Source organism: Galeopterus variegatus, unplaced genomic scaffold, assembly GCF_000696425.1.
Source record: "Galeopterus variegatus unplaced genomic scaffold, G_variegatus-3.0.2 Scaffold2336, whole genome shotgun sequence".
NCBI lineage: Eukaryota > Metazoa > Chordata > Mammalia > Dermoptera > Cynocephalidae > Galeopterus > Galeopterus variegatus.
The window spans coordinates 226,467-242,676 of NW_007728447.1; the positions used below are offsets into that span (position 1 = coordinate 226,467).

Consider the following 16,210-nt stretch of genomic DNA (forward strand, 5'->3'; position numbering starts at 1 on the left):
GTCCATATTTGGGGCTGACCCCGTGGCGCACTCGGGAGAGTGCAGCGCTGGGAGCGCAGCAGCGCTCTGGCCACGGGTTCGGATCCTATATAGAGATGGCCGGTGCACTCACTGAGTGCGGTGCAGCCGGTCACAAAAAAAAAAAAAAAAAAAAAAGACAAAGTCCATATTTGATTGTATAATCTAGAATGGGGAATTGCAAATAAAGTCTCCTCATTTAAAACTAAAAATATTGAACCCTACTCTGTTCTCAGGCACACATGCTCTCATTCATTCAATTCACATTCAGTCCTACTATATACCAGACAGGTTTCTTTCTGCACTCAGTTGTAGTAGGGGCTGGATCCAATTTTTGATATTTTGGGGTCCCTTTTTAAGAAAAATAATACAAAATTGGGGCTAATTAGCTCACTTGGGAGAGCATGGTGCTAATAACACCAAGGTCCACGGTTCAATCCCTGTACTGGCCAGCTGTCACACACACACACAAAAAAGTAATACAAAACTATAAATACAAAATTCCTAAGGCCCCTCTCAGGGCCTTCGAAGGGGCCTGTGCAAGTAATGGGACCAAAAGCTTAAGTTTAATGGTAAATTTGTCTCTTGGTTCAGGTGAATTTTATACTGAGACCATACTTTCTGTAGCTTTATTTCCAAATCAACCTCCTCTCCCACCAATCCCAGTGAAAGTCCAAGGTTGAGATTAGGGTCATTATGAACTCAAATGTGTTCGTCCATCCAGTTCTCCAAGAAACACTTATTTAGTGACTAATACAAGTAGAAATGAATAACATATGGTCTTTGAATTTAAAAGAGCCTTTTAAATTTCTTTTAGTTTCTCTATGCAGTTAGGTCCCTATATACAATTCAGGTTTTCATTAGTCAGTATTTTCTGATTGTTAAATTGTTCACTTTATCAGTAACTAATTGCTATTGGGCATATCTGTCCATCTTAATAACCTTGTTACTAAACTATCCCTAGATTTGAAATAAGTATTTTGCAAATTTTCAAATATTTCCAAAATGTGAAATAACTTATTTTTTATTGTTATTCAATATAAAATTTGAATTTTGTTATAATATGGCCTATCTAAACTGATGAATTTTCTTTTGGTGGGGAGGTGTGGCTGGCCGGTATGAAGTTCCATACCCTTGACTTTGGTGTTACAAGGTGGTGCTCTAACCAACTGAGCTAACTGGCCAGCTCTAAACTTATGAATGTATTTTTTTTTTTTTTAAAAGATGACCGGTAAGGGGATCTTAACCCTTGACTTGGTGTTGTCAGCACCACACTCAGCCAGTGAGCGAACCGGCCATCCCTATGTGGGATCCGAACCCGTGGCCTTGGTGTTATCAGCACCGCACTCTCCCGAGTGAGCCACGGGCCGGCCCAAAACTTATGAATGTATTAATCACTTTGAGATCTGAAATTTTTGACCTCTTCAAGGCATGACAGCTATATGTTATCATTAGTGGAAAAGCTACACTCTCGACTGCTTTCATTTTGAATGAGAATTTGAAATCTAAAAAAAAGTGGGTTACTTTTCATATTTCTGATTCCTGAGGCTGGCTGAGACTATTTCACCTACTATAAAAACTTAAATTAAATTAAATTAAATTCTTTTTTTTTTTTTTTTTTAAAGATGACCAGTAAGGGGATCTTAACCCTTGACTTGGTGTTGTCAGCACCACGCTCAGCCAGTGAGCGAACCAGCCATCCCTATATGGGATCCGAACCCGGGGCCTTGGTGTTATCAGCACCACACTCTCCCGAGTGAGCCACGGGCTGGCCCTAAATTAAATTCTTAGAAACTATTTTATAATAGAATATCAACATTTTCTGGATAGGTGAAAGCTTTTATATTACACTTTTATTTTGCAAGAAAATAAATTATACAACTTAAAAAATAAAATCCAAAAATTAAGCAGTTCATCAAAATATTTCAGCCTACTGCATACAGAAATGGCTACCATTTAAAACTGTACAGCATTATCATCTCAGTATGTAGTGGCACACATTCAAAACTGTATAGACCATATGAGGATAGATTACAACTCAGGAACTCAAAATTTGTTCAACGCTGCAGACAACAAATAGTGTAGATGACAGGAAAGCTCTCATGTAATGTTTATTCACAAACATGACCTTGGAAGGATTTATAAGACAGCATCCCAGTCATTTACATGAAAATAGAAAAACCAGCTTGAGTTTAAGATAGCAAATCTTTCTGTAAAACTAGCAAATTTTTCACCCAAATTGAATTTTTAAAATTTGCCCTTTGAGCAGGGCTAATGACATCCTACTGCGAATAATGCAAAATACTTAACTATGCAGGTCATATTTTGTATTAAATTTAATAATAAAAAGTAGAAAAAAGAAAGCTAACATTTCATTTTTGGAAATTTTAACATTTATGCACAAAATAAGAGCCAGAGACTTAAACAAACAGGTGACAGAACTCAGGAACCCCTCCATTAAATGTAAAAATTGGAAGACTTCAGAATTTATTTCAAGATCCTCACTAAATCATTGGAACAGTAATGTTCTAATATTTATCTCACTGTAAGCATCAAAATTGTTCTATATTTTCATTGTTTCATGTCTACTTAACTCTGTCAATGAGATGGCAACAAAGGTTAACATTTTCCAGATGGCTCCATCTTTATATTAGAAGATGAGTATTCAAAGCCTAAATTAACCTCTGAAGTGTCCTTCTGCCATACTACTCATGAAAATGAATTAAATATATATTTGGGGGGTGGCGTCAGGGGGGCTAGATTTTCTTTTCCCTTAACTATGTCAGGTTTCATCTCTGCTCAGATAGCACTAATTTTAAGTGCACATTGGAGAAAAGATACCTGATAAAGTATACTAACTGTGATTCTGTACCTTTAGCAAATTGCTAAGATTTTTTTTTCAGCTTTTTATTAGCAAATCTATTGTCAAAACATATTTAAAGAAAATTCAACAATGGTACAGGCACCTTGTCAAATAAATGGTTTTCGTAAACACCAAAAAGTAGTTAGACAAACTTTTGTATACACAACAACAAAAAAAGATGAAAACTGTAAGCCTACAGTATTTGCTACTGTTCAATCCCCAAAATACAATTAGGACATAATTAGCTATTTAAAAATGTATAAAATTTAATAGAAAATTTTTCTATGGATTTAGTGTTACCCACTTTTGCATTAGATTTGACTTTATAAATCAAAACATCATGGCTCTCATTCTCAAATTAAATGAGCAAAAAGATTAGAAATTCCAAAAAAATTCTGAGAACGATTATGGTTTAAAACAACAAATCTTAAACTTTAAAAAATGGCCTATAATTTTTCCTCCCATTGTTTTCTTTTTTGGCATTCTTGTATTGGGGCAAGCAAATATACCAATACCAAACTATTTGTTAAACATAAGAGCCATAATTATTACAAAATTATTTCTTCTAAATTTCAAATTTATCCACTGTTAACAGTCATCTAATTAGAGAAAACAGTGAGCACTAACTTTAGTTTAATTCTTCGTAATATTCTTGGTCCAATAATTGACATATGCTACCTTAGAGCTGAAGTGTAAGATTTTAAATTATAAACAAAATTCCAATTTCCTATGAATTTCAGAATAGGCATTTGACTACAATCAGCAAAACCTTAAATGTTTTAAATTTGCTTTTCTTCCTTTCAAGAGGCAGCTCACAAAGCCGCTTGGGGACAGATTTCATGAAATGCTCTTAAAAGCACTCTGCTGTAATATAATACTGTATGTCTTTCAGCACTCCATTTCCTACAATCTTCAAAACCATACTTTTAAAATATTAACATGAAACAAGATATAAAATAATTTGTAAGAAAACTTGAAATGTGCACCACAATGAATAAAAATCCATGTTGAGCCATTCTTTTCCAATGGAGAATAAATTTTTCTCTTTTAAGTTGTTCAAGTCCTTCAGTCCTCAGATTTCCTCTACTCTGGGTATTCAGTTGCCAGCAAGTAATAAATTGCCACTTTGGACTGACTGGAAGGAACAAGGTAAGTGTTGCCTTCTGAACATTTTTTAAATGTTTATTTTTAAACTATATAAATATATATGTACATATATTTGGCAAGTTTACTGCTCATATTATGATTGCAACAATTTTGCTTATGCTTTTCAGGTCTTAGTTGTGGTTGTCCTTTTCCTCCTGGGTGACTGATACTTAATTACTACTTTTTAAAAGAGAATGTCTTTCTTTCCAGAAACTTGAGGCTATAAATCCCTAATCATGAGATTTAAAATACTAAAATAGTTCTATGCCACAGATTAAGAGATCAGTTACATAACTATGTTATATCAGAGCAGGAGATTTCTGAATTCCTTTCCATAAATTTAGACATGGCATCATAAATATTAGGTATATACATATTAAGTGTGTTTACTAACACACTTAATATGTTTGTTTTGCTATTCTGACTCTGCAATCGTAATGACCTGCCTATTTCCATACATTTTTTTTTAAACAATTGAAGCAACAATTAACATAAGTCTCACTTTTTCAAAACAAGCTCTCCAGCCATATAACATAACATAAAAAAAAACACCAAAAACCTTATCATTTAACAACTAAAACAGCAGTCTCCTGCTTAAAAGAAACCAACGTTTGTAAGTTTGAAATATTTAATACTATTTATAGGTCGCCATTAAAATCTAGTTATTACACTGAAGCAATGTTTGAACAAACAATTTGATACTATTAAAATACTTATCTCTCACCTTCATCTGCCCTCTCCCAACGTTGTGTTGACCAGCTCACTCTTTTCATCAAAAGAAACCAACAGTGCTATTTCTAGTTTTAATTGCATTTTTTAAAAACAAAAGATAACAGCATTTTTCAGTGCATGAGTATCTGAAGATCCTTCCTGTGCAAGTACATTTTTTTCAAGAGAGGAAAAAAGAGAAAAAAGCAACAAGAACCCCATCCTTACCCTTCCCAACTGTATTTCTCCTAGTGGGTACAAATCAAATTTACTTTTAAAAGTTCATAAGGGGTCTTCATGAATGCAAGTTTCTCCACAAAACAGCATGCTGTTAAAGAGTGTGCAACATGAAGGGAAAATGCCATCATGCTAACTAATGTGATTGGCAAAATATAGTTGTTTTGTAAGGTAAGGCAGAGATTTTAATATTTATGTAATCAAAGTCCAAATAAGCCTTTCTTCAGCACAAACTGTTACAACTTTCTGTCCAAGCACTCCAAAATTTGGGGTCTTAATTTTGTCCATGAAATTCAAAGTTATGCCATATATATGAAAGTGTTGATATCGGATTCATCTCTTCTGATGTATTTGTGCTCTATTAGCCATTCTATTTGCTCTTTTATCATTTTCTTTTGTGGTAAGAACATGTTTTTCAAAATTTCTACTAATTCAGTCTGCAGCTGAGCATTACTTATTTTCTTTCTCATTTTCATTATTTGTATGATAGCTTCCTAAAAGAAAAAATAAAAATGAAAGAGCATTAATAAATTAAGTAAAACAAAACAAAAAATGGCTTTTTACGTATTTCATCCTCTATCCAATATCTATCCAAATGAATAGCAATCACTATGAGATAAATCTTGAGACCATTATCTTTTACTTAACAAATAAAAATATCTTTTTTTACTCCCCATAAAGGAAAATCTGCTTAAAAGGAAAAGCAAAATTATCCATAACCTCTCTGTTGAAAGAAAACCACATCTAATGTTTTTTTTTTTTTTAAAAAGATGACCGGTAAGGGGATCTTAACCCTTGACTTGGTGTTGTCAGCACCACGCTCAACCAGTGAGCTAACCGGCCATCCCTATATGGGATCCGAACCCGTGGCCTTGGTATTATCAGCACCGCACTCTACCGAGTGAGCCACGGGCCGGCCCGCACATCTAATGTTTTGATATATCTCCTTTCAATCCTTTTTTCCACACAATGCACATGTTAAAAATTTATTTTACCTGTGAACATGATATATATATAACCTGGTATTGTGTTAAACATAAATTAAGATACAAAAAATTTTTCCTTACACGCAATTTTTCCCTTATATTCAGAGATATTTCTTTGTGTAGTAGTAGAGGACAGTTGGTGTCTGTTTAAAAAATCAGTAAGGGGCTGGCCCGGTGGCGCACTGCTACACTGCGCCGCTCGGGAGCGCGGTGGTGCTCCCGCCGAGGGTTCGGATCCCACATACAGACCAGTTCCCGCTCACTGGCTGAGCGAGGTGCGGGTGCGACACGGAGGGTTGCGATCCCGTTGCCGGTCCCGGTCCAGTACGGGCGCAACACTGAGGGTTGCAATCCGTTGCCGGACACGAAAAAAGACAAAAAGGAAAAAAAATAAAAATAAAAATAAATAAAAAATCAGTAAGTATTGCTCTTTATGTATTTACTAGCTTAATAAATAATATTTGCTATTAATACCATCTTAAGTTTGTATTGGCTCAATTAAATGCTAACTTTCTAAAGGAATAAACATTTTTCATTTAGGTCAATTTTATCAATAGTCTTGATGACTTTCAAAATTACTATTAAGCTTACAATAGGGGCTATTTGAAAATTATTAAATATTCTTTTCTCTTTTACCTTTTCCAGTACAAGCCCTCTCATTGGCTAACAAAAGGCACCTATCTGCCTGGGTGGAGATTAGAATTTGATATAAAAGAAATGTGAAAAGAGAAAAAGAAGTAAAATATGCTTTTAGCATTTAAAACGAAATTTTCCTGCAAATCAGTAGGTTTGGAGTCAGGCACTATTCAGCAACAGAAAAATTCCTGGGCTGGCTGGTTAGCTCAGTTGGTTAGGATGCAGCCTTACAACACCAAGGTCATGGGTTTGGATGCCAGTACCAGCCAGCTGCCAAAAGAAAAAAAAAAAAAAAAAGGAAAATTCCTTCAACTTCCCCTGTATAGATATGACACTAGAAGGTCAAGTGAATTCCTTCCACCCTCAATAAACTGAGATACCAGGCTCTTGGTCATAGACTATAAACAGAGTTTATGTCAAGAGTCCAGATAGCAAGAAGGAAGATGGAAAGTCTGTGAAGAGGGAAAGTATCCAAATCTGTCCTTCAGGCAACTGAAGGTTACAGGAACCACGGGTGAAAAGGAAGGACAACTGTAAATGTCTGTTTCTCCTCTTCTAGCTTTGGTAAAGGTGAAGGTGGTGGTTGTCTTCGAGAAGCTAAGAGAAAAACAGAGCACAGGGGTTCTGTTCCTGGTCCCCATTCGATATGCTGGAGCTCACTTAAAGAGTGACATGATATGATGGAGAGAATTTGCACTCCTGAACCTCCCTCAGTTCCCACACGATATAGATAGAGTTTAGAGCCAATGGACCCGGCACAGGGGCCTTTAGTAGCAGGGCTAGGTTATCCTATTATGTACCATGTAGGCCAAGGGGTCACACAGAAGATGTGACAGAGTCTCAGAGGACTCAAAACTCAGCAAGAGCAGGGGAATGGCAGTCAGAGCAGAGAAGAGGCCATGTGGCCCTTACCAACTGGTAAAAGAATAAGCCATACATTCATCTGCTACAGACATTAGCAGTGTATACCAACAGAAAGCCAAATTCCCAAAGATGAGAGAGAAACCACTCAAGAACTGCCAAGAGCAAGAACCCAGGACAAGGACCGGCCCATGGCTCACTCGGGAGAGTGGTGCTGATAACACCAAGGCCCTGGGTTCGGATCCCATATAGGGATGGCCGGTTTGCTCAGTGGGTGAGCATGGTGCTGACAACACCAAGTCAAGGGTTAAGATCCCCTTACTGGTCATCTTTAAAAAAAAAAAAAAAAAAAAAGAACCCAGGACAAATGTCACAACTATTTAGATATTAAGATCCCCTCACTGTCACTACGAGGTCAAATGAATTCCTCTTACACTCAATATATTCAGATGCCACCGATAATAACAGCCAACAATGGGGATGAATAGAGTAGAATCACAAAGAAAGAAGAAAGTCTTCTACCTAAAGAAATAGCACCTACCTAAAGAAAGAGCACTACCTAAAGAAATAGCTTAGATTATTGGATTGGGCATAACTGTGGATCAGTTTAAGACAAAACAAAAGAACTCCACTTTCTCTGGACATCGTATAATATGACTACACCTGCCATCCCATTACATATTTCAACTCTTTAATCTACCTGGAATTTATCCTGGTTTGGCTGTCAACAAGGAATATATCTTGATTTTACCCCCAAAAGTATACTACATTTCCCAATACCTCCCATTGAATAATACATTTCCTGTTCATGCATTATGAAAACTCTTTCCTTTATCACATAAGTTTGTCTATACTTACACAGCAGGTTTAACTCTAGTTATTTTCTTCAGTTAATTGTCTTACCATGCTGTTTTATTTTTGTAGATTTTTTTTTTTTTTTAAAGATGAACGGTAAGGGGATCTTAACCCTTGACTTGGTGTTGTCAGCACCACGCTCACCCAGTGAGCAAACCGGCCATCCGTATATGGGATCCGAACCCGTGGCCTTGATGTTATCAGCACCACACTCTCCCGAGTGAGCCACAGGCCGGCCCTTGTAGATATTTTAATAGACTTTAATATTTGGCAGGGCAAGCTCCACCACCACCATCACCTTATTCTTATTAAGTTTCTCAATTACTCTAACTTATTTACTTTGATAAAACTAAGAATCAATTTGTAAAATTCCAAAAATGTTCCGAGTTGAATTTTTATATGAAATTTAGTGAACCTGGTACTAATATGGGAAAAATGGACTCTTTAAGTTATTCAGCCTTATCAAGAAAGAATAAGAAATCTCATATTGAGCAAAAGAAGCCAGACACAGGAGTATATACTGTCTGATTCCATTTATATGAAGACCTAGAACAGGTAAAACTAAGCAATGGTGATAAGAATCAGCTGAGGTACGGGGCAGACTGGCTGGATAGGAAACATAGGAAATTACTGGAATGACAGTAATGTTCTGTATCTTAATTGGGGTGACAGTCATGTAGGTATATACATTTATTGCAGCTCATTGAAAATTGCGCTTTGAAAGGTGCATTCCATTGTATATAAATTACACCTCCCAAAATTTTCTTTCTTTTTTAATTTTTTTGGAGGCTGCCTGGTAAGGGGATCCAAACCCTTGACCTTGGTGCTATAACATCATGCTCTAACCAACTGAGCCAAATGGCCAGACCTTTCAAAAATTTGAACAAGAAAAAAAGAGTTTATCCCTTTTATTTATTCAAAAGAGCCACTCTCTTCATACAGGTCCTACGTACTACCTTTTTAAAAATGCCTATAAATTTTATGGTTTCTCATTTTATTTTCCCCTTAATTATTTATTGCTAACATAAAAAAGCAATTGGTTTTTATTTATTCATCTTTTCTCTGCTACTGTATCATATTCTGTGATCTATAAGTAATGAAAAATATCAGTCTTTTCCTTGTTTCATATTTTGTTGCACTGGCCAGAAGTTTCAAACAAAAATAAAAATAGTAAAAGTGGAACAACTTGGTTTTTAAAAGACTATTTCTAAAGTTAAAACAACCATACATTAGTTTGTAATAGGTACTCTTTATCATGTTCAGAGGTATCATAATTCTAGGGCTGGATGATAAACTCACTTGGTTAGAGCACGGTGCTTCTAACACCAAGGTCAAGGGTTTGGATCCCCTTGCTGGCCAGCCACCAAAAAGAAAAAAAGAAAAAAAAAAAAAAAAGAAGAAGATATCATAATTCTGGTTTTAAAATATTTTTATTCAACGAGTTCCAGTCAAGATAGCAGAATAGATGGTCCCCAGCGTCACTCTCTCCCACAGATCAACCAATTTACAACTATAAAAATGTAACATTAGCCAAGCTGGGCCCACTGGAGCTCAGGGGAAGATGAGGAGAGAACTATGGTGTTCATGAAGGCAGGAGAAACCACGATGAGAGAAAGAAAAAATTGCTCTGAGTGTTCCGGACTGTAGCTGCTTTAATGCTGGAGCTGCCGAGTACATGGAGCAGGAGCTGGCAGAAGCCTTAGCTGTGCCCTTCAGATGGAGTTACTAGGAGGCGGCAGAGGAGAAGAGGGGCTTGGTGGCCCCCAGGACAGCAAGACCCCTGAGAGGATTCCCATGGACCCACACAGGAGAGAGGAGCCAGAACAGCTGAAAAAAGGGAGCCATTCAGACGCCAGCAAGTCAACACAGGGGACCGGTACAGGGCCTGTCCCATGGGAAATGTTTGGAGCATGGGTGCTGGGGGAGATAGGCCCACTGGGAGAACACCGGGACACAGCAAGGACAGCTGATCTGCCCCTCAGTCAGCATAGGACCTCTCAGAGGAGACTGGTTGGGGATGCAGAATTGCATAGGGTGCAGTTTGATGAAAAAACTCAGGCCCAGATCAGAGTTTCTACACAACCCAGGTGCACCGACTCTCTGGAGAGCTCGAAGTACCTATAAGGTCAACCATTAAGCCCTGAACTGCACAAAAAGCCTTCCCTAGGGAAACAGCAGCAAAGCAGCAATTTAGCTAAACCACAGAGCTCAAGTACTGGTTCCCGCAGGAAGTTCCCCCGTGTTAGAAGTAAGCAAAGGACAAAATTAGTTCCGGCCCATGCACACCACCAGCGCCTTGGAGCCTGCCAGGGGACATGAAGCATGGAGTCGAGGACAGGACCCCTACCCACAACCACTCACACTGCCAGTGCCTCGAGGCCTGCCTGGGAATCTGAGGCTTGGAGCTGGGGACCAGACCCCCACTCCCGCAACCAGGCACATCACGCCAGTGCCTTGGGGCATGCAAAAAACATCACCTCCATGTGGGTGGCCCCCCACAGCCACCACAATAACCACAGCTGCTGCGAAAGTGGCCAGACACCTCAACCACCACGAAGATAGTCTGTCAGCCACTGGAGTGCATTTACACAAGGAGAGTCACCAGCAGAGATAAAGAAAAGAAGAGGATGTCTCTCTTCACAAAGCTCATTTCAGAGTGATAGAAGAAGCATCTGCTCTATGATAATGTTGGGGGACCTGATCACACCTCTCAGAATTGGACAGATCATCTAGGCAACAAATCAACAGAGTAACTATTATTCTTTCAGAGGGAGAGAAGAAATCTAGGGTAATTGGAGGGGGGATGGGGAGAGATTGGACAAGGAGCATAAAGAATAATTATGATTTGTAACAATATATATGCTAGTAATATTGATTGCATCAACATATTTCAATGTTGAATCCCCAAAATATGTATAATCAATTTTGATTCAATAAAAATTTTAAAAAGTCACATCATATAAAAAATATATATATATTTTTTATTCTATTTTTATTTATCTATTTATTTTTGGCAGCTGGCCAGTAATGGGATCCAAACCCTTGACCTTGGTGTTATCAACACCGTAGAGTATTTTTAAAAGAAGAAATGGGGCCAGCCTGTGGCTCACTCAGGAGAGTGCGGTGCTGATAACATCAAGGCCACGGGTTCAGATCCCATATAGGGATGGCCGGTTTGCTCACTGGGTGAGCGTGGTGCTGACAACACCAAGTCAAGGGTTAAGATCCCCTTACCGGTCATCTTTTTAAAAATAAATAAATAAATAAAAAATAAATTAAAAAAAATAAAAGAAGAAATGGATAACAGAGAACTTTTTTTGGTTCTAAATAAAATAATTTCCTAATTTCACATTACATCAAAATTAGAAGTTTTAAAATTAAATACAAATTTAAGTACTTCAATCCTACAACTGTAATTTGTTGCTGAGATATATTTATTCAGATGGAGGTCCAAGAAAAACATAACCAAAACCAAGGTTTTACTTAACCAATAGAGCAGAATCTACTGGAGGTCATCAGGCCCTACAGACATCACTTTCAGCAGCTAAGAGAATATGATTTTAAATTCCAGTAAAATGACGATTAGCTCCTTCTTACAAAGGTTGAATACCTACACGCTTTTAAATTAAAAAATGGTTCAAAGATTTAAAAACAAAACAAAACAAGATGTTTCAAAATTTAGATATTCTATCTTAATATTACAAACCTGGGTTCTTAATATTCTTAGTTGAACTATTCCTTCATTCTCTTCTTCTCTCATCCTTTCTGTAGTGAGCTGCAAGCGTCCAATCAAGTTGATTTTACCCCTTTTCTGTACTTTTGCATTTTTTCTATAAAAAACATTGAATCAAATATTTTACAGTGAAAGGGCTTTAAACATATTATAGCAACAATGTATGAGAGAAAAGGTTGAGAAATATTCTAAAAATTATATCCAGAACTGTTTAAAGGAAAGGTAACAATAACCAACATATATAGCTTTATTTAAAACTCTGTAATTCCCCTCAAACATGTTATAGCCTTTTAATAAAATGACTACACTTCCTCTAATAACAAAGTTAATATAATTTATATTGCCATGAAAATAATTTGACAATTGAATATAGATGGGTTATGGTTCAGCATTATCATTTTATTGGATCTTAAGAAAAATACTTTGCCTGGATAAAGTTACCTTAGAGTGCCAAAGGATGTTTACTTTAAACACGAAAAGCAACAGTATAATGTAAGATACCAAAAAAGTGTCCATGAAAAATATGGTAAAGAAGTAAACACCTCCAATAAACAACTAAATGATATAAATTTAGAGTGATAACATTATACAGTTATGTTTTAAATATCATGTAAGGAAAATAATATTTTGCTAAAAAACAAAGAACTAAAATTCAAACAAGGTAATTTTATTTTAGATGAACCAACATAAACCTTACATTAAACTGAACTCCTGGTTTACTGAGAAGAGGGTACCCTCTGTAAAGTCTTTGGGTGAGTTGACTTGAGGTTCGTACAATAAAACTTGCCGTTTGAGCTTCGGGAAAGCTACTAAAGACTATGAAGAATAAAGAAAAAACAATTAGCATCTATATACAGTAGGGAATACTAAGGTCAATCTCCAACATGATCAAAATAAATAAGAAAGGATTATAAACAAATTCAGAATTCAAACTTTTATTTGGTACTTTCATGAATACAGCAATGTAAATGCATAATGAGGAACGAGTGGAGGAGGAGAGAAGAGTTGGCTATGAGGAAGCAATAAATGCTCTCTTGGGCCGGCCCGGTGGCGCACTGGATGGTGCGCCGCTTGGGAAGCGCAGCGGCGCTCCCGCCCGAGGGTTCGGATCCCACATACAGACCGGTTCCTGCTCACTGGCTGAGCGAGGCGCGGGAGCAGCGCCGAGGGCTGCAATCCCGTTGCCGGTCCCTGGCCCGGTACGGGGGCAACACTGAGGGTTGCGATCCGTTGCCGGACACAGAAAAAGACAAAAAATAATAATAATAATAAAAAATAAAAAATAAATGCTCTCTTAACGATAGGACAGGAAATTAGAATTGGTCACAGCACCACTGCAAACACCACTTGCCGGATATATACCAGCTGTTTCCTCCATAGGTAAACATAAAAATTCTATGGAGTAGGAGTAATGTAGTTACAAGCAGTAGGGTAATGAGTACATTTTACAAGTCCTTGAAAGGACCAAAGTTTTCTAACTCTTTGAGTTTTGGTCATCATAAAAATCTTTGAACATACTCTCAGTATAAAAATTAAGTACATGTTTTTGGTCACATTCCTCACAAGGTAACATTTAAAAACCAACTCAATCCTTCTCTGTCTTAGTAACTTGCCTATTTTCAGTCTCTTTTTTCCATAAATACCTCACTTGTACATTTTTCTAGGTTAAAAAGCATTTTTCAGAGTGTTATGAATTCAAAAATTTGTTACAAGCCAATCACATATTTCCTGCTACCTGATAGGATACAATTTTAAAAACAAAAAACATAAAACAAACAAACCAACCCATAAAGTTCTTCTAAGCTCAGCATCAGGGAGTTCAGTTGCAAGTTTTAGATTTTCAAAGCTGATTTTCTCTCTGGGTCTTTGGTTCCATGCAAACAACACAGCCAGCTGAAACGTGGTTACCTCCAAATCATATTGACCTACTTCATTCTTAAATGTTATCTATAATAGATGAAATAGATTTTTAATAAAGAACATCTTCATCATGATTACCATCTATCTAGTACAATATCTGTGAAAAAGACTGCTAGTTGTTTTCCACTATCCATTTTCCCTTTCTTACAAGGTACTAAAACTTTTGACAGACTTTAATGACTGCCCGGAGTACAGACACATCTCATTTTTCCCTGTAGCAAAAATGTGGTCGTGTGACTGACTTCTGGCCAGTGTGATGGGAATGGAAATGACAGAAGAAACTTCTAGAAGTTGTCCTTAAAAGGAGCACCCTCTCATTTCCCTTCCTCTTGACAGGAAGACAGACATAGAGGGAATCATAATGGATTCTGCAGACAAGGACAATAGCTTAAGTGTGATGGTATAACCAGAAGCCTATGTCCCTACCAACTTCATGGAACAGATCCACTATTCCTGTTCAAACTTTCACATGTGAGAGGGGCAAAAATCTACATTGTCTAAATAACTCTTATTTGGAATCCTGCTACCTTCACCTAAACTGATAGCTGAATTAAGATACCATCTACTTACAATTCCATTTGACATGAGATGATGCCAATGTAATTTTCTACCACTATGATTTTTTTTGTAGAATTCTTCTACTTCAGGTATCAAATCCTCCAGTTCAGTAGGAAGTGAGACAAAGACTTTCTCAGAGCTCCGTGACCAGGCGCCAGCATTCAGAATTTTTATATTAACTGAATCAGCTACGGGCAAGAATATTAGAACATATAGATATAAAGTAAATAATTTTGACAGATGAAATTCAAAATAAATAATACAGGGTAAGCTTTGGCAAAAAATAAACAAGGATTTACAGATTTTGTTAAAAGTGTCCTTTTGTTTCAAAATAAGGATCTGCAAATCTAACATTCTGCTTTGACAGCTATCTCCAAGGAACATGGACTTCATAACATCTTTGGATCTATTACTGCTGATGTTTATTTTTATTTTACTTGAAAACAAAGATTCTTTTTTTAAAAGTTTAAGTTTTTAAAAGTTTAAATGTATGTGTAAATATAAAATAATACCTGGTAAAGCCAATTTATTATTTTTGTGCATTTCCTTAAAAGCTTGGTTCAAATCTTCAGATACTTTTATGTCCTGAAACATTCTAGCAAGTTTGTTTACATAATCTGCCGGCATACCAACTTCCTACAAAAACCAAAGATAGAACAGGCAATAAATACATAATCTGATATACTATTAGAAAAAATTTTAATAAAAAACTAAGTCTTGGATGCTTTAATACAAAATTATCCCTCTTACCCTTATTTATTACAATGTTTATAGCCTAATACCTATTAAGTTCAACTTTCAGTTGCCACTGTATAATAAATGTAATTGCATAAAGTACAAAAATCATTTCTAGCTCCTCAATCCACAAATTACAAAAGTAACAGAAGCACATCATGACCAGTGGCCAATCACAATACTTTCAAAATAGTCATCTGTTTATTCGGTTAATCCAGACAGAAAAGTGTAGTTTTGTTGCATCCTTGTCTACCAATAATAAACCCACATGTTTAACAAAAATGGATAATCAAAAGAGGTAACTGGCCAACAGAGATGATAAAAGTACACTGAAGAAATGAAAAGCAATAATGTTGTAAATGAAAACGAAATAAAACATAAATGGAGTTACAGAAGAAAGCTGACTGTGGGCATCATGTTGACAGGCCAACGTTAAGGACTCTACAGATATGCAGGCCTAGGAACTTAGGGAAAGCAAATTATCAACATAAATGAGAAAAGTGGCAAATAACAAAAAGAGTAAGATACCCCAGAGGGAATGACAATGGCAAAAACTTTACAGTAAACTCTCAGTATTTCATAACACTGAAAGCCCAAAAGATAAAATGCTGGAAGCTGATCCAAACTTAAAAAGGGGATACAACTGTCCAAGGCATAGAACTTATTCTTTTTGTAAGTTATAAGACAAGAAGGTAAGTGCTATTCAAATTACTCTTCATTTTAATAACAGCTTTATTGAGATATATACTTCATCAACCATAAAATTCATCCTTTTAAAGTATACAAGGGCTGGCCAGTTATCTCAATTGGTAGAGTGTGGTGTTGATAACACCAAGGTCAAAGGATCGGATCCCCTTACCAGCCAGTCGCAGAAAAAAAAAAAGTACACAATTTAGTGGATTTTAGTATATTCGCAGAGTTGAGCAACCATCACCACTGTTTAATTTTAGACCA

General features: G+C 36.6%; 1 protein-coding gene across 1 annotated transcript in view; it reads right to left on the minus strand.

Moving 5' to 3' along the window:
• Positions 1 to 1,845: 1,845 nt before the first annotated feature.
• Positions 1,846 to 16,210, minus strand: part of CUL5 (cullin 5) — a 64,629-nt gene continuing 50,264 nt past the window's right edge. Inside the window, exons 12-17 of the mRNA XM_008581370.1 lie at positions 15,034 to 15,157; positions 14,534 to 14,709; positions 13,829 to 13,990; positions 12,741 to 12,859; positions 12,017 to 12,140; positions 1,846 to 5,466 (exon numbers count right to left, since the gene is read on the minus strand). Of these exons, the coding sequence (XP_008579592.1) occupies positions 5,272 to 5,466; positions 12,017 to 12,140; positions 12,741 to 12,859; positions 13,829 to 13,990; positions 14,534 to 14,709; positions 15,034 to 15,157 (900 nt within the window). The 3' untranslated portion in view covers positions 1,846 to 5,271. The remainder of the gene's footprint in view (positions 5,467 to 12,016; positions 12,141 to 12,740; positions 12,860 to 13,828; positions 13,991 to 14,533; positions 14,710 to 15,033; positions 15,158 to 16,210) is intronic.